The 27,078-nt window shown below is 48.5% G+C and overlaps 2 protein-coding genes across 4 annotated transcripts; both read left to right on the forward strand.

The window, feature by feature from the left end:
• Nucleotides 1–890: 890 nt before the first annotated feature.
• TUT1 (terminal uridylyl transferase 1, U6 snRNA-specific) lies at nucleotides 891–16,814 on the forward strand. Of its 3 annotated transcripts, XR_013829512.1 has the most exons (11): nucleotides 1,013–1,100; nucleotides 2,233–2,640; nucleotides 2,718–2,908; nucleotides 10,872–11,187; nucleotides 11,372–11,472; nucleotides 12,527–12,996; nucleotides 13,564–13,673; nucleotides 13,842–13,952; nucleotides 14,136–14,228; nucleotides 14,598–15,811; nucleotides 16,708–16,814. XR_013829512.1 is itself a non-coding variant. In XM_079929915.1 (9 exons), exons 1-9 carry the CDS (start codon nucleotides 1,019–1,021, stop codon nucleotides 15,740–15,742), a joined length of 2,619 nt encoding a protein of 872 aa, XP_079786041.1. In that variant the 5' UTR covers nucleotides 891–1,018; the 3' UTR covers nucleotides 15,743–16,605. The 3 variants fall into 3 exon arrangements, 1 of the variants encoding a protein (XP_079786041.1); XR_013829511.1 differs by lacking the exon at nucleotides 2,233–2,640 and having other exon boundaries at nucleotides 891–1,100; XM_079929915.1 differs by lacking the exons at nucleotides 2,233–2,640; nucleotides 16,708–16,814 and having other exon boundaries at nucleotides 891–1,100; nucleotides 14,598–16,605.
• On the forward strand, nucleotides 16,769–26,865 carry EEF1G (eukaryotic translation elongation factor 1 gamma). The gene is made up of 10 exons (XM_079929916.1): nucleotides 16,769–16,894; nucleotides 17,997–18,155; nucleotides 18,840–18,903; nucleotides 19,060–19,202; nucleotides 19,712–19,855; nucleotides 21,516–21,645; nucleotides 22,033–22,237; nucleotides 25,998–26,170; nucleotides 26,264–26,388; nucleotides 26,628–26,865. The coding sequence occupies exons 1-10, from the start codon at nucleotides 16,883–16,885 to the stop codon at nucleotides 26,784–26,786; spliced, it is 1,314 nt and encodes a 437-aa protein (XP_079786042.1). The 5' UTR covers nucleotides 16,769–16,882; the 3' UTR covers nucleotides 26,787–26,865.
• The last annotated feature ends 213 nt before the right edge of the window (nucleotides 26,866–27,078 follow it).

Raw genomic sequence — 27,078 nt, forward strand, 5'->3', positions numbered from 1 at the left:
CTCAGCAGTTGTGACTTGCTCAAGGTTAGATCCTGAGATGTCTGCCTCAGGTCCGCTGCTCTTTCCACAGCCGGAAGCTGTGGAAAGCTGTGGGTTGATCAAACACATCAGGAGCTGCTTAGACCAGCTGATAGGCCCCTCCATCTCATGGTCCTTGTCCCTGGGGCCTCCCTAGCTCTCTTCCTCCCTCCCTGGCCTGAGCCAACACCTTGGTAGTGTAGGGAGGAACTGACCACTATAACATTCTAGGGGGAAGCAGCACCCTCCAGTGTCTTCACTCAGCTGCCACCATAGCAGGTTCTGCTAAATGCCTTTAAGTGGGCCGGTGGCTCTGGCTCCTGGTGGGTGCACTCCACGCAGCCCGCTTACGCGGAAGAGAGGCGATCTGGCTGTAGCCCGTGGAGTGCGGAAGGTGCCCGGTGGGGGCAGAGCTCCCCAACCAGGGTTAGGGAGAGGTTGCAGAACTCCCATTCTGGGAGAGGACCGACGGCAGAGGGAGAGGGTAACAGCCCTGAGGAGGTTGGGAGTCTAGGGACAGTGCGGGCTTTGTGGAGGATCCGCCTTTATTCACTAGGTAAATATGGGGTTGAGGATACAGTCTCTACTGCCCCTTGAAGGAGGACACAGCCTGCTCTCGACCACCCAGCAGGGAAACCGCCTGCCGTCAAGCAGCGGGCCCGGCAAGAAACCCGGCACACGCTGTGGCTGCCTTATGAATATTCATGACCTTTGGGCCAATCAACGTCTGAACAGCTCAGAGCACGCCAATTGGCTTACCGCATGCAGATAAGCATCGTAGATGGTATTCCTAAAGCTGGTAGAGGCTTAAGTCGGGCTGGAAACGGAACCTTGAGCGAAAAGAGCTCGGTTTTCGGAGGAGTGTACCGCGCGATTGGGCGACGGCTACGTCACTTCCTATCGGACGGGCGGAAGTTGCTTCCCAGCATGGTGCAATTTGTAGAAGTGAGTTCCGGTCGTGGCCGCAGTGGTTGCATTTTGTTAGTACCGGACAGTTGTGATGGCTGCGGTGGATTCGGATGTCGAACCGCTGCCTCGCGGGGGTTTCCGCTGCTGCCTCTGCCACGTCACTACGGCCAACCGTAAGCGGTGGCTAGTGAGGGGGGTGTTTATGGGCTTTCGTCTTTGGGTCCTAGCGAAAGTTAGGGTTATAGGTCATAGTTCTTGCCAAGTCGGTTGGTAGGGTCTCACCTCCGTTTTCTCTCCGCTGTCCGAAGGGATTACAGAGCGGGGGAGAGTCCCACCATCTTACACCCCAGCTTCCCAGTATCTGAAATCTCGACGACAGAAGTTTCGTTATTTTATTTCCTCTTTAACCGTCATCTATTGGATATTCCCTTTGTGCCTGCTACTCCGCTGGGTTCTAGAGCGGGGAGAGGGGATTTAGAGATGAAGGAGCTCACCACCTAGAGATGGAAACAATTTCAGTACCTTATAGATGTGTTTGGAAAGCTGCCCGGTCACAGAGAAGGTAGTAATTAAGTGAGGGAAGCCCTACAGAGGAGCTTCCCAAAGGCAGAGATGGGTGAAGTAGTATGGTATGCATGTTTGGAACGTGGGTTTGGAAAAGGAGACAAGGTCCTTTTATGACAGCGTGAGAAGCTCAATGAAACCTCATATTCCACTTTTGAAGTCTGGAATCATAATCTCCCCTAAACATGATCTTTCATTCTTTTCCTTTGTGAATGGCACTACCACTTGTCCAGTAGGGCAAGCCAGAAATCCAGGATAGTCTTCTCTGGCCCCACATATACACTGGTGACATCAAGCAGCTGACTCAAAATGTAATAAAAATTTAAAAATCAGCTAAGTTTTCCCGCATTCACCATGTACCAGACTCTCAGGCAAGTGCTATATATGAATAATATCAATGTGGTAGGTACTATTATTATCTCCATTTTATACCTGAGGAGACATGAACAGCGAGGTTAAGTAAGTTGCCCAAGATTTCGCACAGCTTGACAGAGCTGGGATTTGATTCTGGGTAGTGTGACTTCTGATCCTGCACTTGTAATCTCTATAATATACCCAGAAATGATAAATAGTCTAGGGTCCTGATTTATTTAGTTCTTCTATAAATGACCTAGATAAGTTACCTGTTAATTTCTTTACAGTGTGCAGGTGTTGCTCTACCTAGCACTTGTAGATGGTTTAAGAAATACTTGTGGGGCTTCCCCGGTGGCGCACTGGTTAAGAATCCGCCTGCCAATGCAGGGGACACAGGTTCCAGCCCTGGTCCGGGAAGATCCCACATGATGTAGAGCAACTAAGCCCGTGCACCACAACTACTGAGCCTGCACTCTAGAGCCTGCGAGCCACAGCTACTGAACCCATGTGCCACAACTACTGAAACCCGTGCGCCTAGAGCCCGCGCTCCACAACAAGAGAAGCCACTGCAATGAGAAGCCCTCACACTGCAACGAAGACCCAATGCAGCCAAAAAAAAAAAAAAAAAAGAAATTGAAAAAAAAAAGAGAAATACTTGTGTACAGCCAGTTCTCCTGGGAACCACTTAAAATGCTTTATATAGACAAATGGACGAGAGAGGAAGCTGCAAGGAGCCAGGACTTTGTCATTCAAATGCCACATTTTCTATGGCTTGGAAGAATCAGTAGGATCTAGGTATGCCGAGAAAAAAGTCGGGGTAGGTACACTGAAGAGCAATTCGGATGTTTTTGTCCTCACGTTTGTCTTTGCAGGACCCAGCCTAGAGGCCCACCTGGGAGGCCGAAAGCACCGGCACCTGGTAGAACTACGAGCTGCTCGAAAGGCCCAGGGACTTCGAAGCGTGTTTGTCAGTGGCTTTCCCCGGGATGTGGGTTCTGCTCAGCTCTCTGAGTACTTCCAGGCATTTGGACCTGTGGCCAGTGTTGTCATGGACAAGGACAAGGTAGAGTGAGTGGCTCTGGGGGTAAAGAATGAGTCAGGTGTCCTGCACACCAAAAGAAGTGGGGCGGGAGACCAGCAGCCTGTTTCTGCTGGTTCCTAATGTGGCTTGCCCTTGGTGGACACTCCAGTACTTGGGCTAGTCCAGCTTTGTGAGTCTCTCACCCTCGCCCCCCCACCCCTGCTTGGATTTTATCAGTTCGTCAGAATTAGTCACTGGGGAACTTGTTGGTCATTTATTTATTCAGTCAGTCTTTTATTTGCCAAATATTTATTAGCTGCTAACTTTGTACTAGGCACTGCTTAGAACTGCATTCTGAGTAGTGCATAGGTTAGTCATGGTCCCTGCTTGCACAGACCTTACAGTCTAGTGGAGGAAGTAGACAATTAAATGAGTAACTACTACAGTGAAGTGGGTGCTTTAAGACCACACCATTGGGAGATCTATCCTAACCCTTCAAGAAACTGGTTGATAAACCAGCTAGCAGTTTATTAACTTATGCTGAAAGGTACTGAGGTCATCCGGTCAGAATACCCTGTCGTCTGGACAATGCAAGACAAACAGACTTGTTCTTTGTGGTCCTTTTTGTCTTGCTTCCATGCCGACCTTTTGTCAGAGTCTCTCTAGTCCCCTGCAAAAAGTTTGCCGTTGTGGTGATGTGCTCCGTGGTCATATTGTAGCTCTGAGGCTACACTCTGGTTTTGTGGGCTTAGATGATCCCAAATCTACTTAGCAGCTCAGGTCTTCTTTTACCACGCCGTGGGGTCTGTTTTTCTTAGAAATTGCATTCAGCAACCGACTCACAATGGTTTAAACAAACAGGGTTCAGTTGTTCTCTTATAACAAGAAGTCCAGACCTGGGCCGTCCAAGATTTTACTGTTTTCCTGCTCTGTCATTATGGGCATATGGCTCTCACTTCATAGTTGTGATTATGCTGGTTCCACATCTTCCGACAAGAAGCAGCAGCAGGTTGAAGGGCAGACTATCAAAGGCTAGGGTCATCTGAGTCTGATCCCTTCCCCCGCTTTCTTTATTTCCCAGGAAAATATTTCTCAGAGGCCTCTTCAGCAGACATCTCCTTACATTTCATTGTCCAGAACTCTGTCTATTGCCTGGTTACTCCTAGCTACAGGGAAGCCTGGGAAATGAAGTTTTCTTAGCTGGGCACTTTGCCCCTCTGAGCAAAAAGCAGGGTTCTGTTAGTAAGGAAGTTGGGAGAATGTATATTGGGTGGGCAATTGGCAGTGTCTGTCCCAGGTGAACTCTTCAGAAAGCTCAATGCCACCATTTTTGTTCATATTTATTTCAATTGTAAAGAAAGATCTTTTCCTGAATTTAAACCTCAAGTTTTTGAGGCTTCTATCAATAATTATAACAATAATGACTAAAATTTTTATGGAGCAATTATTATGCACCAATTATATGCTAAGTACCGTATATCTTTTTTTTTTTTTTTTTCCAGTAGGTGGGCCTCTCACTGTTGTGGCCTCTCCCGTTGCGGAGCACAGGCTCTGGACACGCAGGCCCAGCGGCCATGGCTCACGGGCCCAGCCGCTCCGCGGCATGTGGGATCTTCCCGGACCGGGGCACGAACCCGTGTCCCCTGCTTCGGCAGGCGGACTCTCAACCACTGCGCCACCAGGGAAGCCCTAAGTACTGTATATCTTATTTAATCTCCACAACATTTCCTTGAGATCATCACTGGGGAAGTTGGAGATTCGGGGGAGTCCCTACTTGGGAGGCAGTCACGAGTTACTTAACCTCTCTGAGTTTCAGCTGCTTAATTTGTAAAAAGGGAATAATAACACATACCTTGTTGTAGGAATCTTATGAGACTTTGAGATAGCTTACGTGAACTGTTCGGTTAATAATAAGCCCTCAGGGGGCACGGGTTCAGTCCCTGGTCGTGGAACTAAGATCTTGCATACCACACAGCGCGGCCTAAAAAAAAAAAAACAACTTGCAAAAAAAAAATAAAGACCTCAGTAAATAGTGGCTGTAGTTGGGGATGCTGGTATTGAGAGGAGAAAAATGGCCGGGATACATCCTTCTGAATCTGCTTATCCCACCCTCCCTGATGCCTTTTGTGCCGTTCTTGAGAGAAATATGTGCACACAGACAAGGCCAAGCAAAGAGACACCTAATTGCTAGCTGGGGCTTCGGCTGCAAACTTGGTGTTGCACTGCAGTCTGTTGAGCTGTGTGATTCCTCAGAATCAGAAGATTCACTTGGGCAGGCCCAAGTGGCTGCCTTTCTCCTTAGTTTCACTTTGGTTCTTTGTGCTATTTGACATAGGGTAGAAGTGAGGGTAGACGGGGGACCCCCTTTTCTTTTTCCCCTCCTTGTATTGTCAATTGATATTATATATTATTAAGATATATAATTCACTGTTTGTTAGTATATTTGGAAGATTCTGCAACCATCATATGATCTAATTCCAGAATGTTTTTTATCACCCCAAAAAGGAACTGTGAATCTATTATCTGTCATTCTCCAATTGTGATTCAGGCCTGTGTGCTGGTGAAGCCATCCCTCTGGTTAATTTTTGTATATGGCGTGAGGTAGGGGTCCAACATCATTCTTTTACATGTGGTTATCCAGTTATCCCAGTTGAGAAGACTGTTCTTTTCCCATTGAATGGTCTTAACACCTTTGTTGAAAATCAGTTGGTCATAGATGTACGAGTTTATTTCTGGAGTCTCAATTACATTCTCTTCATCTGAATGTCTGTCTTTTTTTTTAAAAAAAATAATTTTTGGCTGCGTTGGGTCTTCATTGCTGCATGCGGGCTTTCTCTAGTTGTGGCGAGCAGGGGCTAACCCTTCGTTGTGGTGCACAGGCATCTCATTGCGGTGGCTTCTCTTTGTTGCAGAGCATGGGCTCGGGAGCGTGGGCTTCAGTAGTTGTGGCTCGTGGGCATAGTTGCACTGCAGCATGTGGGATCTTCCTGGACCAGGGCTCGAACCTGTGTCCCCTGCCTTGGCAGGTGGATTCTTAACCACTGCACCACCAGGGAAGTTGTGAATGTCTATCTCTATGCCAGTACCACACTGTCTTTTTTTTTTTTTTTTTTAATTAAAAAATTGTTTGGGAACTTCCTGGTGGTACCGTGGTTAGGACTCAGCGCTTTGGCTGTCAGGGCCTGGGTTCAATCCCTAGTCAGGGGACTAAGATCCCGTGAGCTGTGCGGCATGGCCAAAAAAAAAAGTTTTTTTTTAATTGAGGTAACGTTGGTTTGTAACATTATATAAATTTTATGTGTACAACATTATATTTCTATTTCTGTATACCCTACAGTATGGTCACCACCAAAAATTTAGTTTCCATCCATCACCGTACAGTTGATCCCCTTTACGCATTTTGCTCTGCTTCTTCCCCTCTGATAATCACTACTCCTCTCTGTATCTATGTGTTTGTTTTTGTTTGGTTTGTTCATTTATTTATTTATTTATTTAATAGATGTTTTTATGGTACATATAGTACTTTATTTTTTTAAAAACTTTATTTATTTTGGCTGCGCTGGGTCTTAGTTGCAGCACGCAGGATCTTTGTTGAGGCACGTGGGATCTTTTAGTTGCAGCATGCGGACTTCTTAGTTGTGGCATGCATGCAGGATGAGTAATACTCTAATATTCTATTGTATATATACACCTCATCTTCTTTATCCATTCATCCATTCAGGGGCACTTAGGTTGTTTCCATACCTTGGCTATTGTAAATAATGCCGCAGTGAACATAGGGGTGCATATATCTTTTTTTTTTTTTTCCCTGTACACGGGCTTCTCACTGTTGTGGCCTCTCCCGTTGTGGAGCACAGGCTCCGGACACGCAGGCTCAGAGGCCATGGCTCACGGGGCCCAGCCGCTCCGTGGCACGTGGGATCTTCCCAGACCGGGGCATGAACCCGTGTCCCCTGCATCGGCAGGCGGGCTCTCAACCACTGCGCCACCAGGGAAGCCCTCATATATCTTTTCAAATTAGCGTTTTCGTTTTCTTTGTATAATAACCCAGGAGTGGAATTGCTGGATTGAATGGTAATTTTAGTATTAATTTTTTTGAGGAATCTCCATACTGTTTTCCATAGCGGCTGAACCACTTTATATTCCCAACAGTGCACGAGGGTTCCCTTTTCTCCACATCCTCACCAAGACTTATTTCTTGCCTTTTTGATAATACCCATTCTAATAGGCATGAGGTGATATCTCATTGTAGTTTTTTTTTTTTTTAATCTTTTTTTTTTTGGCTGTGTTAGGGCTTCATTGCTGTGCACGGGCTTTCTCTAGTTGTGGCAGGCGGGGGCTACTCTCCCTTGCGGTGGCTTCTCTTGTTGTGGAGCATGGGCTCTAGGCACGCTGGCTTCATTAGTTGTGGCACGTGGGCTCAGTAGTTGTGGCTCGCGGGCTCTAGAACACAGGCTCAGTAGTTGTGGCGCGCGGGCTTAGTTGCTCTGCGGCATGTGGGATCTTCCCGGACCAGGGCTCAAATCCATGTCCCCTGCCTTGACAGGCGGATTCTTAACCACTGCGCCACCAGGGAAGTCCAGTCTCTTTGTTTTTAAAATTTTGGTTGAGTTGTATAAGTTCTTTATGTATTTTGGATATCAGCCCATTATCAGATATATCATTTGCAAATATCTTCTCCCATTTGGTGGGTTGTCTTTTTATTTTATTGATGGTTTCCTTTGTTGTGCAGAAGCTTTTTAGTTTGATGTCGTCCCATTTGTTTATTTTTGCTTTTGTTTCTCTTGCTTGAGGAGACATATCTAGGAAGATATTAAGAACAGTATCAAAGAGCTTACTGCCAGTGTTTTCTTCTAGGAGTTTTATGGTTTCAAGTGTTACATTCAAGTCTTTAATCTATTTTGAGTTTATTTTTGTGTGTGGTGTGAGATAGTGATCTAGTTTCATTTTTTGCATGTGGCTGTCAAGTTTTCTGAACTCTGTTTATTGAGGAGACTGTTCTTACTCCATTGTATGTTCTTTGCTCCTTGTTGTAAATTAATTGTCCATATACATGTGGGTTTATTTCTGGGCTCTCAGTTCTGTTCCATTGATCTGTGTGTCTGTTTTTCTGCCAGTACCATGCTGTTTTGCTTATTATGATTTTGTAATATAGTTTGAAATCAGGGCGTGTGATACCTCCAGTTTTGTTCTTTTTTCTCAGGATTGCTTTGGCTATTTGGGGTCTTTTGTGGTTCCTATAAATTTTAGAATTTTTTGTTCTGTTTTTGTGAAAAATGTCCTTGGGATTTTTTTTTTTTTTTTTTTTTGAGGTACGTAGGCCTCTCACTGTTGTGGCCTCTCCCGTTGCGGAGCACAGGCTCCAGATGCGCAGGCTCAGCGGCCATGGCTCATGGGCCTAGCCGCTCCACGGCATGTGGGATCTTCCTGGACCAGGGCACGAACCCATGTCCCCTGCATCAGCAGGTGGACTCTCAACCACTGCACCACCAGGGAAGCCCTCCTTGGGATTTTGATAGGGATTGCATTGAATCTGTAGATTGCCTTAGGACATTTTGACAATGTTAATTCTTCCAATCCATGAACATGGAATGTTTTTCTATTTATTTGTGTCTTTTTCAGTTTTTTTCAACAATGTCTTATAGTTTTCAGTGTATATGTCTTTCACCTCCTTAAAGTTTATTCCTAGGTATTTTATTATTTCTGTTGTGATCGTAAATAGTTTTCTTAATTTTTCTTTCTGCTGGCTGATTGTTAGCATATAGAAAGAGAACAGATTTTTGTACCCTGCAACTTTGCTGTATTCATTTATTATTTCTAGTGGGTTTTGGTAGAGTCTTTAAGGTTTTCTATATATAAAGTCATGTCAACTGCAAATCGTGATGGTTTTGCTTCTCCTTCCCAATTTGATGCCTTTTATTTCTTTTTCTTGTCTAATTGATCTGGCTAGGACTTCAATACTGTTTTGAATAAGAGTGGTGAGAGTGGGCATCCTTGTCTTGTTCCTGATAGCTTTCAGATTTTCACCATTGAGTATGATGTTAGCTATGGGTTTGTCATATATGACTTTTGTTATATTGAGGTGCATTCCTTCTCTACCCATTTTATTGAGAGTTTCTATCATAAATGGGTAATGAATCTTGTCAAATGCTTTTTCTACATCTACTGAGATGATCCTATTTTTATTCTTCAGTTTGTTAAAGTATGTGTCTTGTTGATTGATTCATGGTTGTTGAACCATCCCTGCATCCCGCTTGATGGTGTGTATGATCCTTTTAAGGTATTATTGTATTGTATTTGCTAATACTTTGTTGAGCATTTTTGCATCTATGTTCCCAAGAGATATTAGCCTGTAGTTTTCTTTTTTTGTGTTGTCTTTGTATGGTTTTGGTATCGGTGATGTTGGCCTTGTAAAAATAAGTTAGGGGGCTTTCCTGGTGGTGCAGTGGTTGAGAGTCCGCCTGCCGATGCAGGGGACATGGGTTCGTGCCCTGGTCCGGGAAGATCCCACATGCTGTGGAGCGGCTGGGCCCGTGAGCCATGGCCACTGAGCCTGTGCGTCCGGAGCCTGTGCTCCGCAACGACGGGAGAGGCCACAACAGTGAGAGGCCCATGTACCCCCCCACCAAAAAAAAAAAGGTTAGGAAGCGTTCCCTCCTCTTCAGTATTTTGGAATAGTTTGAGAAGGATAGGTATTAAGTCTTTGATGGTCCTGGACTTTTGTTTTTTGGGAAACTTTTTGATTACTGTTTCATTCTCCTTACTCGTGATCAGTCTATTCAGGTTTTCCATTTCTTCATGATTCAGTCTTTGAAGGTTGTGTGATTCTAAGAATTTGTCCCTTTCTTCTAGGTTGTCCCTTTGTAGGTTTGTTGGTGTATAGCTTTTCATATTCATAATATTCTCTTACCCTTTGTATTTCTGTGGTATCCGTTATTATTTCTCCTCTTTCATTTCTGATTTTATTTATCAGAGGCTTCTCTCTTTTTTTTCTTAGTGAGTTTAGCTAAAGTTCTGTCACTAGTACCACACTGTCTTGATTACTGTAGAGAGTACCTTTGTATAAGCAGGATGAGGTTCTAGCTTTACCAGTGAAGAAAATATAAAAAAATATGGCCTTTTGCCAGAGCAGTTATATTTTTTCTGCTCCTGCTAACGTTTTACCTTAAAAAAAAAAATGACCCAATGAATATCATTAAACTCAACCAAATCATAGCAGCAGTGCTGTCATATTGCTGGTAAGTTTGTTGAAGATAGGGTTTATATGTTTATATTTATGCCTAACACAGTGATCATTACATGGATTCTTTTTTTTTTTTTTTTTTTTTTTTTGTGGTACACGGGCCTCTCAACCGCTGCGGCCCCTCCCACTGCGGAGCACAGGCTCCGGACGCGCAGGCCCAGCGGCCGTGGCTCACGGGCCCAGCCGCTCCGTGGCATGTGGGATCCTCCCGGACCGGGGCACGAACCCGCGTCCCCCGCATCGGCAGGTGGACTCCCAACCACTGCACCACCAGGGAAGACCCTACATGGATTCTTAATATTAAAAGAGTCTAATTAAAGCAGGAAAAGTTAGGGGGTGAGTCACAGTATTACCAGTGAAATGTCATTGGGAAGACGGGGGTTTTATAAAATAGGTAAAATGAGGTTTTTCAGAGGCAGGCTTGGGTGAGAATAAAATGTATGCGATTTGAGTGAAGGAGATAATTGCTTTTCTAAATATGTTCCCTGGTGGGAATTCCCTGGCGGTCCAGTGATTAGGACTCCACGCTTTCGCTGCCGAGGGCGTGGGTTCAATCCCTGGTAGGGGAACTAAGATCCCATAAGCCTCGAGGCGTGGCCTAAATAAATAAATAAATATGTTCTCTGATGTTATGGAAACAGCAAACAAATTTCCCAATTTATATGGTGGTCCCCATTTTAAAGATTCTCACCCACTGTCAGACCATGTGTTTGGATTCTGGGTTCTAAAAACATCATCATTGTCCCTCTTGTGGTTTGACAGGGAGTGTTTGCCATTGTGGAGATGGGGGACGTGGGTGCCCGGGAAGCTGTTCTCTCACAGCCCCAGCACAGCTTGGGAGGACATCGCCTGAGGGTCCGGCCACGGGAGCAGAAAGAGTTCCAGAGCCCAGCCTCCAAGTCCCCCAAAGGAGTGGCCCCCGACAGTCACCAGCTGGCAAAAGCACTAGCGGAGGCCCCGGACGTGGAGGCACAAATGGCGAAGCTCGTGGGGCTGAGGGAGCTGTCTGAGGCTGAGCGGCAGCTTCGGAGCCTCGTGGTGGCCCTGGTGCAGGAGGTCTTCACAGAGTTCTTCCCTGGTGCGTCACCTCCCTCACTGTGTCTGAGCCCTCCCTGTCCTTCCTCCCCTGTGTTTGCATCCCCAGTCCTCCCTCAGCTAGTGGTGTTCATTTGCCTGCTTTTCCATCTTTGTGCCCCATTTTGTTCTTCCACCACTTACTCCCTGCAGTGTCTCTTGACCTTTATTCTCTGCTTGGCACCCAGGCTGTGTGGTCCATCCTTTTGGCTCTTCCATAAACAGCTTTGACGTCCATGGCTGTGATCTTGACCTCTTCCTGGATCTGGGGGACTTGGATGAGCCCCAGGTATGTGACCATGGAGGCAGCTGTGAAGAGTCAGTGGAAATGGTCATGTCTGGGCAAACACTTGACCTCTCGTGCCTTAATTCCTCATCTATAAAATGGGGGTAATAGGACCTGCCTGAAAGGGTTATTATAATTGGAGAAATGTGAATATGTATGGATATTGGATAGGATAAGATGAATCAACATGGGATAAATGGCATTTGTAACAGGGAAAAAAACAGATTTCAAAATAGCATGTATAATATCTTATTTGGGGAGATAATGGGTTATGTTTTTGCTTATCTGTGTTTTCTAACATGTAATGTACAGATCCTGCCTTGGGAATAGGAAAGGGTCATTATTTTTTAAATAGACTATTTTTTAGAGCTGTTTTAGGTTCATAACAAAATTGAGCAGAAAGTACAGAGTTCCCATATACCTCTCACCCACAGAAGGTTTTTTTTTTTGCTGCACCTCACAGCTTACAGATCTTAGTTCCCCCACCAGGGATTGAACCCGTGCCCCCTGCAGTGGAAACGCACTGGATTCCTAACCACTGGACCACCAGGGAATTCCCTTTTTAGTCTTATTTAATCTGGAACAGTTCCTCTGCCTTTTTTTGTTTTTCATGACAATAACGTTTTTCTAAAATACTGACCGTTTATTTTATGGCATTAAAAGGTTAATTTTTAAAAAGGCTTGTGAGGGCTTCACTGGTGGCGCAGTGGTTGAGAGTCCACCTGCCAATGCAGGGGACACGGGTTCGTGCCCCGGTCCGGGAAGATCCCACATGCCGCGGAGCGGCTGGGCCCGTGGGCCATGGCCGCTGAGCCTGCGCGTCCAGAGCCTTTGCTCCACAACGGAAGAGGCCACAACAATGAGAGGCCCACGTACTGCAAAAAAAAAAAAAAAAAAAAAAAAAAAGCTTGTGAAGGTTAAATGAGTTGATATTTATAAAGCCTTTAGAATAGAGCCTGGCACATAATAAGCAGTAATAGGTATATCTTAGGGATGGAATGTTCCCTGGTTAGGGGACCGCAGGTGAGGCAGTTACTCAGCTCGTTTCCATCCACAGCCAGCCCCAAAGGCTGCAGAATCTCCATCCCTGGACTCGGCCCTTGCATCCCCACTGGATCCTCAAGCCCTGGCCTGCATCCCAGCCTCCCCTCCAGACTCACAGCCTCCAGCTTCTCCCCAAGACTCGGAAGCCCTGGACTGTGAAGTCCCTTCCTCCTCTCTGGCACCCCGGACTCCAGACTCTGCTTTGGCCTCTGAGACCCTCGCCTCTCCCCAGTCCCTGCCTCCATCCTCGCCACTGCAGGAGGACCTGGGAGAGGGGGACCTGGGGAAGGCCATGGAACTGGCAGAGGCCCTGAAGGGGGAGAAAGCAGAAGGGGGAGCCATGCTGGAGCTGGTGGGATCCATTCTTCGGCGCTGTGTCCCTGGAGTGTACCGAGTCCAAACTGTGCCATCTGCCCGACGCCCTGTGGTCAAGTTCTGCCATCGGCCTTCAGGTCTCCACGGTGACGTCTCCCTCAGTAACCGGTACCTTTGTTTGGGGGGTGGCGGGGAAGGCCGGATGGGCACTCTGGGGAGGTTGAGGAGGGTGCCCTGCACCAGCTGAGCCTTTGGTTGTCCTTATTTGGTCCTGTCTGTCTTTCTGATGCTCATCTCATGTCTGGCTTTCATTTCAATGTTTGGAAAGTGTGTTTCTTGGGATACTGTTTTTAAGGATTTAGGAAAGAGTTCCATGGTTGAATAAGTTTTAGCATTGGGAAATGCTGAGTTAAACACAGGCAGGTTTCTCCCTTCCCTCCCTCTCCCCCACTTCCTCTTTCCTCCCTCTCCCTCCCTTCCTATCTTTCTTTGCATAGTAAAGGCTCTGATCAGTCTTACAATAACATGCTCTGTAACTAAGACATTTATAGGATGTAGTGTTTCCCAGACACGTTTGATGTTCTCTTGTACATACTCTCTCCAGACCATGTCAGAAAACTCGGGAAACCCTCTGTTGGCCTTCTTCCAGCTGGCCCCCATTACACAAGCCTGGAATAAGAGCTGCGGGTGATAGGTTCCTGAGCCCTAACACCCTTGTCCCCCCCTCTGTCCCAGGCTGGCCCTGCATAACTCCCGCTTCCTGAGCCTCTGCTCTGAGCTGGATGGGCGAGTACGGCCCCTTGTGTACACTCTGCGCTGCTGGGCTCAGGGTCGAGGGCTGTCAGGTGAGAATGAATCAGGACAGACTTGGGGCTGTGTTCGTGTCGGGGCAGAGGCAGGGACTCAGGGAGAGAAGGAAGGTGGCAGGTACAGGAACCAGGGTTGCGAAAACTGCCAAGGAGGGGATCAGAACCGCCTCTAATCTAACCGGAATTAATTGATTATTTACCCAGGGAGTGGCCCACTTCTCAATAACTACGCCCTGACCTTGCTCGTGATCTATTTCCTTCAGACCAGGGACCCTCCTGTGTTGCCCACTGTGTCCCAGCTCACCCAGAAAGCAGGTACAGTAGCCCGGCCTCCACCCGCTCTGTCTCGTGAGCTTCATCTCTCTTCTTCATCTCACTTAGACATATTGAGCTTCCCTGGGAATGAGATCTCTGCTATCACTCCCATATCCAACCTCCCCCGCCCCCCCTCAATCTTCGTGCTTCCAGGCTCACCCTCACCTTTTTTTACTTTCACAGGTGAGGGCGAACAGGTGGAGGTTGATGGCTGGGACTGTAGTTTTCCCAGGGATGCCTCGAGACTGGAGCCCAGCACCAATAAGGAGCCCCCGAGTGAGTTTGGGGAGCCTGGGAGAGGACTAATAAATGGTGCTAATGACACAGTTACTGGCACACAGCAACCTCGTGGGATAGCTAATATTGTTATTGCTACTTAACAGATGAAGAAACCATGCCTTGGAGTAATTGAGTGGCTTGCCCGAGGCCATGCTGCTGGCGAGGGGAAGGGGCGTATCTGGGAGCGCCACGGGAGAGAGGTGTGACCTCCTGTTTATAGGGATCAGAGGAGCCTGGCCCTGGCACTCTTCTGAGCCACTTGGGAGGGAAAAAGAAAGTCCAGCTAAGGGAATGGCTCTGGCACAGGGCTGATCTCACTTCTGGCCTCCAGGTGACCCCTTTTCCCTGGGTTTTCTGTTCCTCCAGGTTCCCTGCTGGCCCAGTTCTTCTCCTGCGTCTCTTGTTGGGATCTTCGTGGCTCACTGCTGTCCCTGCGGGAGGGTCAGGCACTGCCTGTGGCAGGGGGCCTGCCCTCTAATCTCTGGGAGGGTCTGCGCCTCGGTCCCATGAATCTCCAGGACCCCTTTGACCTGAGTCACAACGTGGCAGCCAACGTGACCAGCCGGGTGGTCGGGCGGCTACAGAACTGCTGCCAGGCGGCAGCCAGTTACTGCCGAAGCCTCCAGTACCAGTGCCGTTCCTCCCGGGGTCGGGACTGGGGGCTGCTTCCCCTTCTGCAGCCCAGCTCCCCTAGCTCCCTGCTGTCTGCAACACCCATCCCCTTACCCCCCGCTCCCTTCACCCAGCTCACTGCTGCCCTGGCCCAGGTGTTACAGGAGGCTTTGGGGTGCCATATAGAACAGGGAACCAAGAGACTGCGGTCAGAGGGAGGTGGGACTGGGGAGCCTTCCCAGGGAGGGACAAGCAAAAGATTGAAACTAGACGGACAGAAAAGCTGTGAGGGGGGGCAGGAGGAACAGCAGGGACGTGCAGGGGGCCACAGTGAAGATGGGGTGGAAGAAATGGCGATAGAGGCTGGAGAGTCAGTGCAAGACTGGGCCATGAGGAGCCCTGGGCAGCCAGGGGAGCTGGCCCCGATGACCGGAAAGCATCTAGGCACTGGAGAAGAGGGGCGGTCAGGCCCCGCAGCGCTGGCTGAGCAGGGGCCCAGAGGACCTGCGGCAGCCCAAGAAGGGTCTCAGGCCGAGGCAGGGAAGGGGGCGTTGCTCTCCTCAGTGGGCTGGCGCTGCGCCTTGTGCCACCGAGTGTGGCAGGGGCGGCGGCGTGCCCGAAGGCGCTTGCAGCAAATCAAGGAAGGCGGTGGAGCTGGTGCTGGCACAGGAGCAGAGTGGCTGGCAACTGAGGCTCGGGTCACCCGGCAGCTGCGAGGCCTGAGCGGTACTGAACAGACGCCAGGGGCCGAGCCACTCCTGACCTTCGTGGTGTCTGTCTCCCAGGCTGACCAGGCTCTCACTGTGACCCCACTCCGGGATTCTCAAGGCCTGTTCCCTGATCTCCATCATTTCTTACAGGTTTTCCTCCCTCAAGCACTTCGAAACCTGCTCAAGTGAAGATGGGGACCGTAAAGGGCAATAAAGCTGCTAGTTTAATAAACGCTAGTTTCTGCTAATTTCCACCTGGTAATAATCCTCCTTCCCCCCAGTGCTTAATGCAGCCTCTCCCAGGTACCCTCTCTCGCCACCCTAAGATAGGTCTCTCAGTATGTTTCCTTCAGAGCCCAGGAGGAGTGTGTGTTTGGCACCTGGACCCACTCAGTAGAGCTCTGGAAAGATGGAGTGCTGGGTGGGTGGCTTGAGCAGCACCTGAGACGTACCAAGTTTGCTTCCACATTTACCTTACTGCCCAGAGTTGTGAATGGGGACAGGGCTTGAAATTTGGATTCAGGGTTCTTCATTCTCTCACTTAATAGAATTCATCCTGTTCTTAAATTGGGTTCAGATCTGAGCATGGGTAAAGGGCGACCCATCCATTGAATTGTCAGCCCTTCCCGGGTGACAGGACGTGGCTGGGTTCTCCCTCAGCCCCTCCCTTGTTGCAGGCCCGAGGACTAGCTCCTCTTCTAAGCAGTAACAGCATCCTTGAGCTGCAAGGTCGTTTAATGGCAAAAAACCTCTTTTACAGAGGGCTTCGGACTTCGGCTCGGGTTAGATGTACAAGCTCTCCTCTAGAAAGAGCCGGAACAAAAGGAACGTGGCACCTCGCCACCTCCACGCAGTTGCTTCCGCTCCTATGAGTGTCACACAACCACGATGTTCGGGGGTCTGGCAGGACCTCCAACAAATCACCGCGGGCCCCGCGACCCGGAGGGAAACGCCTCTGGGGCCCGGCGCGATGCCGGGCTGGCAGCTCTGCCACGTAGCTGCAGAGGGCCGGCTATCCAGCTAGTTCTCACAGTCTCCCCACCCTCCGCGCCTTCTACCTCCATGTCGGGACTCGGATTGGGCCCCCCCCCTCACCGCGCAGGCGCGAGCTTTTTCCGCGCAGGCCCCAGGCCCCACCTCCTGTTTCCTTTTAGCTGCCGTGGGATACCGAACTGTCGTGCGTAAGCCTTCTATGCCGTCCTCGCTTTCCGGCTGCTGTTTCTCCACGGCTCTCCCCTCCCCCCCCCCCCCCCCCCCCACCGTTCTCTCCCTGACGGCTTACTTTGCGGCAGCGCGGAGGGCCCCACCCCCTTTCTCTGCGGAATCACCATGGCGGCTGGGGTAAGTTTGCCGGCTCTGGCAATCCAGGTCACCCTATCCGACGCCATCCTCTGCCGGAGTGGGTCCAGCCGGCGTCAGAGGGTTTCTGGAGCCGAGTGGGGAACTGATCCGGGGTCTAGAGATCGTACTGTTGGAGAGTAGGGCTTCCAGGCCCCGGAGGGGAACTGAGGCTGGGGCTCTGGGAGGCCAAAGAGGTGGAAGGGTCTGGGGTAGAAGAGAAAAGGGATGCCAGATCCTGGCAGTCTGGGACCTGAGAACGGAGTTCGGTTCGTTGCCTTCTCGAGACGTGGGATCCGGGCAGGTTGACAGAACTTTTGCGACCGTTTTGTGGGGCAACAGGAGGGACAGGGGAAGAGGAGGGTCTTTGTGGGCACGTACGGCGGGCCACGGTTAAGGGTCGTCCTGCGGGGAGGTTTGGCAGCGAGAGGAGTCTCCGGACGCTGGAGTCAGACCAGTTGGACCCCGCTGGCCACGTTAATAGAAGGAGAGAAGGAAACCCCTGGGAACTCACTGCGGGACAGGACCGGAGGGATGGTACGCGTGACAAGGAATGAAAGGTTTTTTAGGGAGACCGAGTTGGCTTAGGAAGAGAAGATGCCATTCGGTCTCTTTGTGGCTGTTCGGAGGGGGACTTGGAAATGTCTTGGTTGGTGTGTGTGTCTTGGAAACAAGGGTGATGCTTTTGAAGGGTGAGCGGCTCAGTAGAGTAAGCAGGCGCTCAGTGACCATCAATGAATGAACAAGGGCTCTGGGAAGGGAGGGGTGTGTATTTGTCGGCAGATGGAATCTGAGGGAGCTAGAAGTTGTGCATTTCTTAGAGGTGTATTTGAGGGGAAGAGAACGCTTCCAGAGACGTCCTTACGGAAGGTCACATCTGTCAACAAGCTTTATTTAGCAGTTGGTGTGTAGTTCTGTCCTCGTATTTTGGAGGACTCTGATTACACAAGACTGCAGATACTGAAGAACTAACTTGGTTCACCAAAGGGAGTAAAAGAGTGAGTCGAAACAGATTGGGATTACTCGGGGACGTTGTTCCTGGGTAACACTTAGGACTGGGACCCTTCTAGTCATTAATGGCTTATTCCCCGCCTTTTCCCCACAGACCCTGTACACATATCCTGAAAACTGGAGGGCCTTCAAGGCCCTCATTGCCGCTCAGTACAGCGGGGCTCAGGTCCGCGTGCTGTCCGCACCACCCCACTTCCATTTTGGCCAAACCAACCGTACCCCCGAGTTTCTCCGTAAATTTCCTGCTGGCAAGGTGAGTAGGGAAGTGGAGAGGGGGCTTTGGTCCTGAGAACCCAAGGAGAACTGAGATTCCATCACTCTGAAGATGACCTCCATCTTTAAAAGGGAGCTTTCCATGTTACTTTTTTTTTTTCACGCTTCAGAGAGTTAAAAACTTTTATTTTGAGACAGTTGTGATTTATTTGTTGTTAAAAATAGTACAGAGCTGTTCAGTCATTTCCTGTGAAATTCACAGGCTTCTTTTTATTTGTGGGAGAGAGGATCAGTTTTGACTGATTTCAGTGCAAATAGATCAAATGTTTGCTATGAGTAGAATTCTTGCCCCAAGAGGCTTACAGAGATAGATAAATAGCCATGCTACATGTAGAAGAGATCAAGTGCAGTGGGGGAGTACTATAATACTTGGGATAATACAGACAGAAATATCAGACTCGGGTTTCTTGCCTTTTGCTTATTTGACTGAGATTATATACAAATATCTAATATCTAAAATTTGGGGGTCTCTTATGTGAGTTCAGATTGTAGGGGATGGCAAGTTACTCATACAGTTTTGGTTCTTGAGTTTCAGATAGTGTCAAGAGTTTGGTCAGCAAGGGTTCTCAGCCTTATATAAAAAACTTTATTCAAAACGATTGAGTCCCTGGGCATGACTAGTGAGAAACTGCTGTGTATTTACTTATGACTGCTTTGTCCCCAGGTTCCAGCCTTTGAGGGTGACGATGGATTCTGTGTGTTTGAGAGCAATGCCATTGCCTACTATGGTAATCTGCAGTGGCTGGGGAATGGGAAGGTCTGGAGGTGATGGGGTGCAGGAGAGGGTGAGGGGAGCTGGAGCGGGCAAGGAGAGGAATTTTCAGGGACCTGCACTGGCTTTGACACAGCCCCAAAGCTCTGACCTTTATGTTCTGCCTCTGCAGTGAGCAACGAGGAGCTGCGGGGAAGTACTCCCGAAGCAGCAGCCCAGGTGGTGCAGTGGGTGAGCTTTGCTGATAGCGACATAGTTCCCCCAGCCAGTACCTGGGTGTTCCCCACCTTGGGCATCATGCACCACAGCAAGCAGGTGAGCCTTGGAACTTGGGGAGAAACCAAGAGCAGGGGTGGCGTCAGCTCCTCAGTATCAGGGAGGAAGAAATAAAAAAGATTGAGGAAGGGTGATGCCAAGAATATGTGGATAATAAATACCTAATCTTTGAGCTTTCAGTTGGGAGCGCTGGGCTGTTGATGGTATATGGATTCTTTGTCAGACAGACCCAGTGGAGGTGGGAGGTCTGAGTGGCCAGAGGAGAGGCCTCTGCTCTAGAAAGGTTGTACCAAATGGTAAGGGAGTGGTTAGACCAGATGACCTCTAAGGTTCTTTCTAAAATTCAAAGATATATGCCTACGATCAATGCAGTGGGAAATGAAGCCAGACTGCGCCATGAAGAAATTTAACGTTGAGAGCTTCATTTGTGATACATTTGGAAGGAGCCAGGACTCAGTGGAATAGCTACCTTAGTTCTATTATTGGGGGAGAAGGGCAGGGACGAGGGTTGGTACCCACTGCCGAGTCTGATCATTTTAAATCAATAGGCCACAGAGAATGCAAAGGAGGAGGTGAGGCGAATCCTGGGGCTGCTGGATGCTCACCTGAAGACGAGGACTTTTCTGGTGGGCGAACGTGTGACGCTGGCTGACATCACACTTGTCTGCACCCTGTTGTGGCTTTATAAACAGGTGAAGTTTGTAAAGAATCTGGGTTGACAGAGGGTAGGTGGGGATTAGAAACAGAGTGACAGGCTTGCCAGGTTATCTGTATCCTGCTGATGTGAGGGAGTCTGAGGCAACAGCCAGTCTTTAGGAATTCCAGGGTTGAGTACCACTGTTCACGGAAAACTGGGCGCCGCTCCGCGGCATGTGGGATCTTCCTGGACTGGGCCACGAACCCATGTCCCCTGCATCGGCAGGCGGACTCTCAACCACTGCGCCACCAGGGAAGCCCTGGTTTGTTTGTTTTTTTGCTACGTCATGCAGCATGCAGGATCTTAGTTCCCCGACTAGGGATCGAACTTGTGCCCCCTGCAGTGGAAGTGCGGAGTCCTAACCACCCGACCACCAGGGAATTCCCAGTTTCTGCATTCTTTTGTTCCCTTAAGATCATTAATTACAAAGACCTGTTCAAGGACAAGTAGTACAGGCAGGTTCAGATCACAAAATGGCTTAGGCCAAAAATGGCTTCTCTTATGTCAAGAAAGTGCCTGGTTCTCTTTTTCCACAGACCCTCTACCCTGTCTTCTCACACCACGACTGCTTTCCCTCCTGAGAAGTTTGGTCCTGTTCTGTTGCCCTTAATTTCTGTTTGGCAGCTAGTACGTTTAGTTTGTTCCCGTGTTTCTCAGGTTGCCCGGTTGTGCTTAGTTGTGAAGACAGAGGTAGAGGTGATAGCTTCAGCATCAAGATCTTTGGAGGCAGAACTAGGATCAGTTCGTGGCTTCAGTACTTACTGGTTGTTGGGGGGAGGGTGTGTGTGGATTCATTTAGTCCTCTTTTCCCCCCTGTGGAAGCCATAAAACCAAGGTAGGAATAATCACTGTTGAGGTTATTGGGTTAAAGATGGCACATTGCTGGTTCCTAAACAGCAGCTCTTGGACTGTTGCTGGACCAGAATAGTAATGTGATAACAGCAAAGAAAAAAGCACCTACTACGTGTCAGAGCCTGTGCCAGGGCATAACAAGGACAACCTTAGTGAGTCTTTGCTTGTTGTGTGGGTGAAAGAAATGTAGCCTGGAAGTTGTGGAGTAGGATTTGAACCCAAGTACTGCAGAATCAGCACTACAGAGCTGACTGCGATGTATCCTTGACAGGATTATTTTCCCTCTGATCTTGGCAAACCGAAAAAATGGTAGATGAATTTTTCATGAAGCTAAGTTTAAGCACCCTGTTATTCTGAAATAAACTTTTTTGCTGTTGACTGTTTACTTTCTGAAGTTTGATGATGCATGTATATATCTCTCACATATCACATAGTTCACATAGAGAGTTTTCATTATTTGCTTGGCAAAGTGAATAGTTCGTAGTTCTCTGTTGGTCCCCAGCCTTTTAAGTTCTATTGACACGTGAAATGGCTTTGTAAAAGGAGTAAGGCACAATATAAATATTCCTACCGGGTAGATTTGCAGTGAATAGGGGGTGGGACGAAGCATCCATTAAGTTGGATTGGACTGCAGGAGAGAGATTAGTAAAGTAAGTGGGCAGTAGCCCTCCAGGGAAAGCTGGTGTTCTGGGGGCTGAAAGGAAGCTGGAGCTTTGGTGTGGAAAGAAACAAGGGGCTCTGACTGGAAACTCGTCAGGATTTTTCCCTCCGCTGAGTTTATGTCCACTCTTGCATCCTGGCAGGTTCTGGAGCCTTCTTTCCGCCAGGCCTTCCCTAATACAAACCGCTGGTTCCTCACCTGCATTAACCAGCCCCAGTTCCGGGCGGTCTTGGGGGAGGTGAAACTCTGTGAGAAAATGGCTCAATTTGATGGTAAGTCTGAGGAGGTAGGGGAGCGTGCCGGCAGGGTCAGGGGACTGGTTTGCTCAGTCTTAACCCATTGACTTCCTGTCTAGCTTTTGGGTTTTGTGGACCCACAGAACGTAGGGCATCGCACGTAGCAGCTAGTATTTTGTGATAGTTGTCCTCTGCACACACATGCTCCCGCTCATTTGTGTTAATGTGTAGAATCATGATGCACGTGTATGTGTTGCTGAGGGTTGCATTCTTGCTCAGGATGTACTGTGAGGTGGCGGCGGTGTAGCGTCAGATCCCTTAGCTCCCGCCCAGCAGCTTTCCTCCGTTACTTTGCTTGTGCCTGGCTTGGGAGGGTTGTAGAAAGAGACCAGACGTTGACTTTTCTCCTTCCGTTTGCACCAGCTAAAAAGTTTGCAGAGAGCCAGCCTAAAAAGGACACCCCACGGAAAGAGAAAGCTTCTCGAGAAGAGAAGCAGAAGCCCCAGGCCGAGCGGAAAGAGGAGAAGAAGGCAGCTGCCCCTGCTCCCGAGGAGGAGCTGGATGAATGTGAGCAGGCGCTGGCTGCTGAGCCGAAGGCCAAGGATCCCTTTGCTCACCTGCCCAAGAGGTATGGATGGTGGAGGGTGGGGGGCATGGGGCCCAGGAGGGCCTGTGCTCACCTCTGTGCATCCCCCTCATACTGCTAGGGCCTAGGATTTTCGGTTGTCCCTACAAAATTGAAAGATGCATTTTAGTTGCAAATAAAGCAGCTTCCAGACTTTACCGTCAAGAGTTGGGTGACTTTTGAAAGTAGCAAACAAGTTCCTAATGCATCTGGTATTTGAGGATATCAGAACTCCCTTTCTAGCAAAGAAAGCACATGGGCCCAGGGCCCAGAATCCGGTGTGGAGGTGAATTGATTGGTCTTGCGTGCGCACGTTAGGATTTGAGATTGAGAACGCTCGGAACTAATACACTGAGGGGCGCAGGAAGGAAGAAAATGCAGAGAGCGTCCATCTGCCCTGCTCTGCTGGCTTTGCTGAGGCAGCGGACACCATGTCAGTGTCCTCTGATTGTCTTTTTGCTGTTCTGATGCATCAGCCTATATAAAAATTGCTCACTTTAAGAGAAAGGATGATGACCATGGCTACGTAGTGTCTGTCTGGTTTATTGTTTCCCAGCGTGGGGGAGTTAAACCCCACAAGGAGAAGGACGTATATGGGGTGGTCGTCTGTGTCCTCTTCTCAGTCACCATAGGGGTTCCTGGAAGAAGGAATACAGTAAAGGGGGGATTTTTAGTGTGAAAAAAGTGGGACAGCCAGTACTTGCCCAGTTGTTTACCATCAAATCTTTCTTCAGTCACTGCTCCGGGTCATCTTATTAGAATTTCAAGCAATATGAGAAATGTCTTTTCCATGGTCACGTCACTTAGTTCGCTTTTCTGTTTTTCTTGCCCATTCTGCCTTTCCTAAAGCCATCTATCCTTTCACTAGTTGGTTTGTTGGGGTGCAACAGTGTTTGACCTCCCCATTTTGTAGTGGTTTGTATTTGCGATGAAGGAGCACGCACTGGTGGTAGGCATAAGAAGAAGTATGTGGAGTTGTAAGCGACCTAGTACTGGATGGTTACCATTAGGAACCGCTGCTTCGCCATTTGGGGAGCAACTTGGGGTGTAGCTGAGAGCTCTTACTCCCAGGCACTTCATACAAGGCGGCTCCTAACGCAGCTGCTTTTTAAGGATATATTCCTTTCTGAATCTAGCACAGGGGCAGGTCAGGAGTGAGCAGGATTTTTGGTATCTGTAAGTAAGCTATGATAACCAACCCAAATTATGTACACCCTTGTAACATATGTACTGCTAATAGCTAGAGATACTCACGTATATTGGGTCTGTACACTGGGCAGAAAATAAATCAGGCAGTAAACTTAAAATCTTTAATAAACTTAGCATTTTTTAAAAAAATAACTTTTTAAATTTTTTGGCCGCGTTGGGTCTTCGTTGCTGCTCACGGGCTTTCTCTAGTTGCAGCAAGCGGGGGCTACTCTTGTTGCAGTGCGCGGGCTTCTCATTGTGGTGGCTTCTCTTGTTGCAGAGCACAGGCTCTAGGCGCGTGGGTTTCAGTAGTTGTGGCACGCAGGCTCAGTAGTTGTGACTCACGGGCTTAGTTGCTCCGCGGCATGTGGTATCTTCCTGGACCAGGGCTTGAACCCGTGACCCCTGCATTGGCAGGTGGATTCTTTTTTTTTTTAACAGTTTTATTGAAGTATAATTTCCATTATGAAGTATAATTTCCATTACGAAGTATAATTTTCCATATAAAATTCAGTCGTTAAGGCTTCCCTGGTGGCGCAGTGGTTGAGAGTCCGCCTGCCGATGCAGGGGACACGAGTTCGTGCCCCGGCCGGGAGGATCCCACATGCCGTGGAGCAGCTGGGCCCATGAGCCATGGCCGCTGAGACTGTGCGTCCGGAGCCTGTGCTCCGCAACAGGAGAGGCCACAACAGAGGCCCGCGTACCGCAAAGGAAAATAAATAAAATAAAATTCCGTCATTATAAGTATATAGTTCAGTGTCTTTAACTAAATTTATAGATCTGTGTAACCACAAAAATTAAATTTTAAAACATTTCCAACACTACAAAAGTTCACTGGCAGGCGGATTTTTAACCACTGCGCCACCAGGGAAGCCCCAGCACTTTTTTTGTTTTCTTTCGTATCATTTGGGAGTGCTTATTAGTACTTATTCGTTACATTACCATGGTGTACTCCTGGGCTGCCAAGATGATTTTCCCCAGGATTCTTAATGACTCAAAAGTGATGTCTTCAAAGACAAGACTCGTTTGTCCAGAGTTAATTTTAGTCCTTTTAAGACCTTCCAGCTACCCTAACCCTGTGGTCATTTGTTTGGTTTTTTAAAAATTTTATTTATTTTTTTATACAGCAGGTTCTTATTAGTTATCCATTTTATACATATATCAATCCCAGTCTTCCAACTGTGGTCAGTTTGGGGAGAAAAATGGACACATGGTCATAAATAATAAAGTTCAAACAGCTCAGGAGAGAGTGAAGAAAAACTCCCCAGCCCTAATTTTTTTTTTTTTTTTTTTTTTTACTGAATTTGTTACAATATTGCTTCTGTTTTATGTTTTGGTTTTTTGGCCCTGAGGTATGTGGGATCTTAGCTCCCCAACCAGGGATCGAACCCACACCCCCTGCATTGGAAGGTGAGGTCTTAACCACTGGACCACCAGGGAAGTCCCCCCCAGCCCTACTTTTTGGGTGGTTGAGGAAGTAAAGCACCTCAGATGAGGTCTCTGATGTGCATTTGGGAAGGAACCTGGGACCTCGGGTTAAAGGACAGATTCTCTGCTTTGCTACATTGCAGCAGTGAGCAAGTCACACCACTTAACCTTATTGGTAAAGGGAGGGATGGTAACATTCTCTGACTCTAGGGTTTGTTGACATTAATTATATACTAGTGAATAATTGAACCAATTAAACATTCAGTATAAGGGGGTTTAATAGATTTATGGCACATTCATGCAGAAGATTATTTAGCCATTAAAACATCTGCAAAACATTCTTGATAGCCAGGCAGTATTAAGTAAGCAAATTGTGTAAGGCACAGAATTACATGCACCATCTTTGGAAAATTGCTAGTGGGAAGTACATTAAAATATTAGTTATCTTGTTTGCTGGCATAGTGAGTGATTTTCTTCAGTCAGTATGTGTTTTTATAATTGGAAGGAAAGAAAAAAAAACCAGAAGCCCTACCATGGGGGGAGGCACCTCTCCTCTTCTGAAGCTGGCATCCTTGGCTCGGTGTGCCAGATTGCTTCAAAGATCACCTGAACTTGTTTCTGAGCAGAGTAGCTAAAGGACACGGGTGTAGGATTTGGGGTGGAGGCCCTTTGCAAACATTCACTTACATTGCCATCATATTATAGTGTGTGTAACCTGAAGAGGCCTGTGTGATGGGGAGGGGTGGGGGCAGCGACTTGGGTGAGTCAGGAACTTGAGGGTGACTCTTGGATAAGAGCCCGGGGAGGGGCCGGCCAGGGAAAAAAAAAAAAAAAAGGAGTCCTCGCTGTGAGTCTCCACCAGGGGGCAGCAGCTCGCCGTGTCTTTCTTCGGGCAGATCCTGGGCCCCACCCTCCACGTGCCAAGCATATTTAGGCTGGGGGTGGGGGGATACGGGAATGCCCTGGGCGCCTTTCATACCCCCCAGCTCTCCTCCCTTGGAAGGTGATACACGTCTGCCAATCCAGTGACCCTACCTTTAAAGCAGTATGTTTGAGTGGAAATGCCCTTAGTTTCTCTTAGCATGGCAACGTTGCCGCAGTAGGACCTTCTCCACCTTGATCTCCTTGCTTTTTTTCCTTCATTCAGTACCTTTGTGTTGGATGAATTCAAGCGCAAGTACTCCAACGAGGACACACTCTCCGTGGCGCTGCCGTACTTTTGGGAGCACTTTGATAAAGATGGCTGGTCCCTGTGGTACTCCGAGTACCGCTTCCCTGAAGAGCTCACCCAGACCTTCATGAGCTGCAACCTCATCACTGGTGAGCAGAGGGTAGCTCTGGGAAGAGGAAGGGAGGAGACAAGGTAGTGGGTGACATGATTTCAAAGGCTGAATGTTCTTCCTTGCCCTTCAGGAATGTTCCAGCGATTGGACAAACTGAGGAAGAATGCCTTTGCCAGTGTCATTCTGTTTGGAACCAACAATAGCAGCTCCATTTCTGGAGTCTGGGTCTTCCGAGGCCAGGAGCTTGCCTTTCCGGTGAGGAAGGTGCAGGGGAGGGGTCTTGTCTCTTTAGGGCGGGGCGAGGGTTTGGGAAGTGCACTCGTATTCCTGAGCCGTTGGGCATTCCGGAGAGTTCAAGGAATGTGTCCACGAAGGAGCTGTCATGTTCGCAGGAGTCCTGGGGTCTGATGACGGGTGTCTGAGCTGGAAATAGCAGGTGTGGGGCAGCGGCCAATAGCCTGACCACATGCTTCTACCTGGCTTTTCCTCCCCAGCTGAGTCCAGATTGGCAGGTGGACTATGAGTCATACACATGGCGGAAACTGGATCCCAGCAGCGAGGAGACCCAGACGCTGGTTCGAGAATACTTTTCCTGGGATGGGGCCTTCCAGCATGTGGGCAAAGCCTTCAATCAGGGCAAGATCTTCAAGTGAACATCTCCTGCCATCACCTAGCTGCCCGCACCTGCCCTTCAGGGAGAATGGGGGTCATTAAAGGAAACTGAACATCGAACCCTCTCCTGCCCTGCCTCCTTTGTGGGTGATGGCTTCTTCAAAGGGGAGTAGATATGTTGAAGCAGGGTGTTGTGTATACCTGCAGGACCTCCCTGTGTAGGAGAGAAGTGTTCAGAAGAGCAGAAAGAGAGGCCTCTCCTCAGTTTTGATTTTTTTTTTTTAATTGCCTTGCCTCTCCTGTGATGACCATCTTCTAGCCTAGCTGGGAGAG

The sequence above is a fragment of the Stenella coeruleoalba genome (genome assembly GCF_951394435.1).
Source record: "Stenella coeruleoalba genome assembly, chromosome: 8".
Classification (NCBI taxonomy): Eukaryota; Metazoa; Chordata; class Mammalia; order Artiodactyla; family Delphinidae; genus Stenella; species Stenella coeruleoalba.

Coding starts and splice junctions, on each gene's coding strand:
- EEF1G (XM_079929916.1), top strand. Junction 19,856..21,515: donor TGTTGTGGCTTTATAAACAG/GTGAAGTTTGTA, acceptor GCATCCTGGCAG/GTTCTGGAGCCTTCTTTCCG. Junction 26,171..26,263: donor GAGCTGCAACCTCATCACTG/GTGAGCAGAGGG, acceptor CTTGCCCTTCAG/GAATGTTCCAGCGATTGGAC.
- TUT1 (XM_079929915.1), top strand. CDS start 1,019: ATGGCTGCGGTGGATTCGGATGTCGAACCGCTGCCTCGCGGGGGTTTC. Junction 2,909..10,871: donor TTGTCATGGACAAGGACAAG/GTAGAGTGAGTG, acceptor GTGGTTTGACAG/GGAGTGTTTGCCATTGTGGA. Junction 11,473..12,526: donor GGGACTTGGATGAGCCCCAG/GTATGTGACCAT, acceptor TTCCATCCACAG/CCAGCCCCAAAGGCTGCAGA.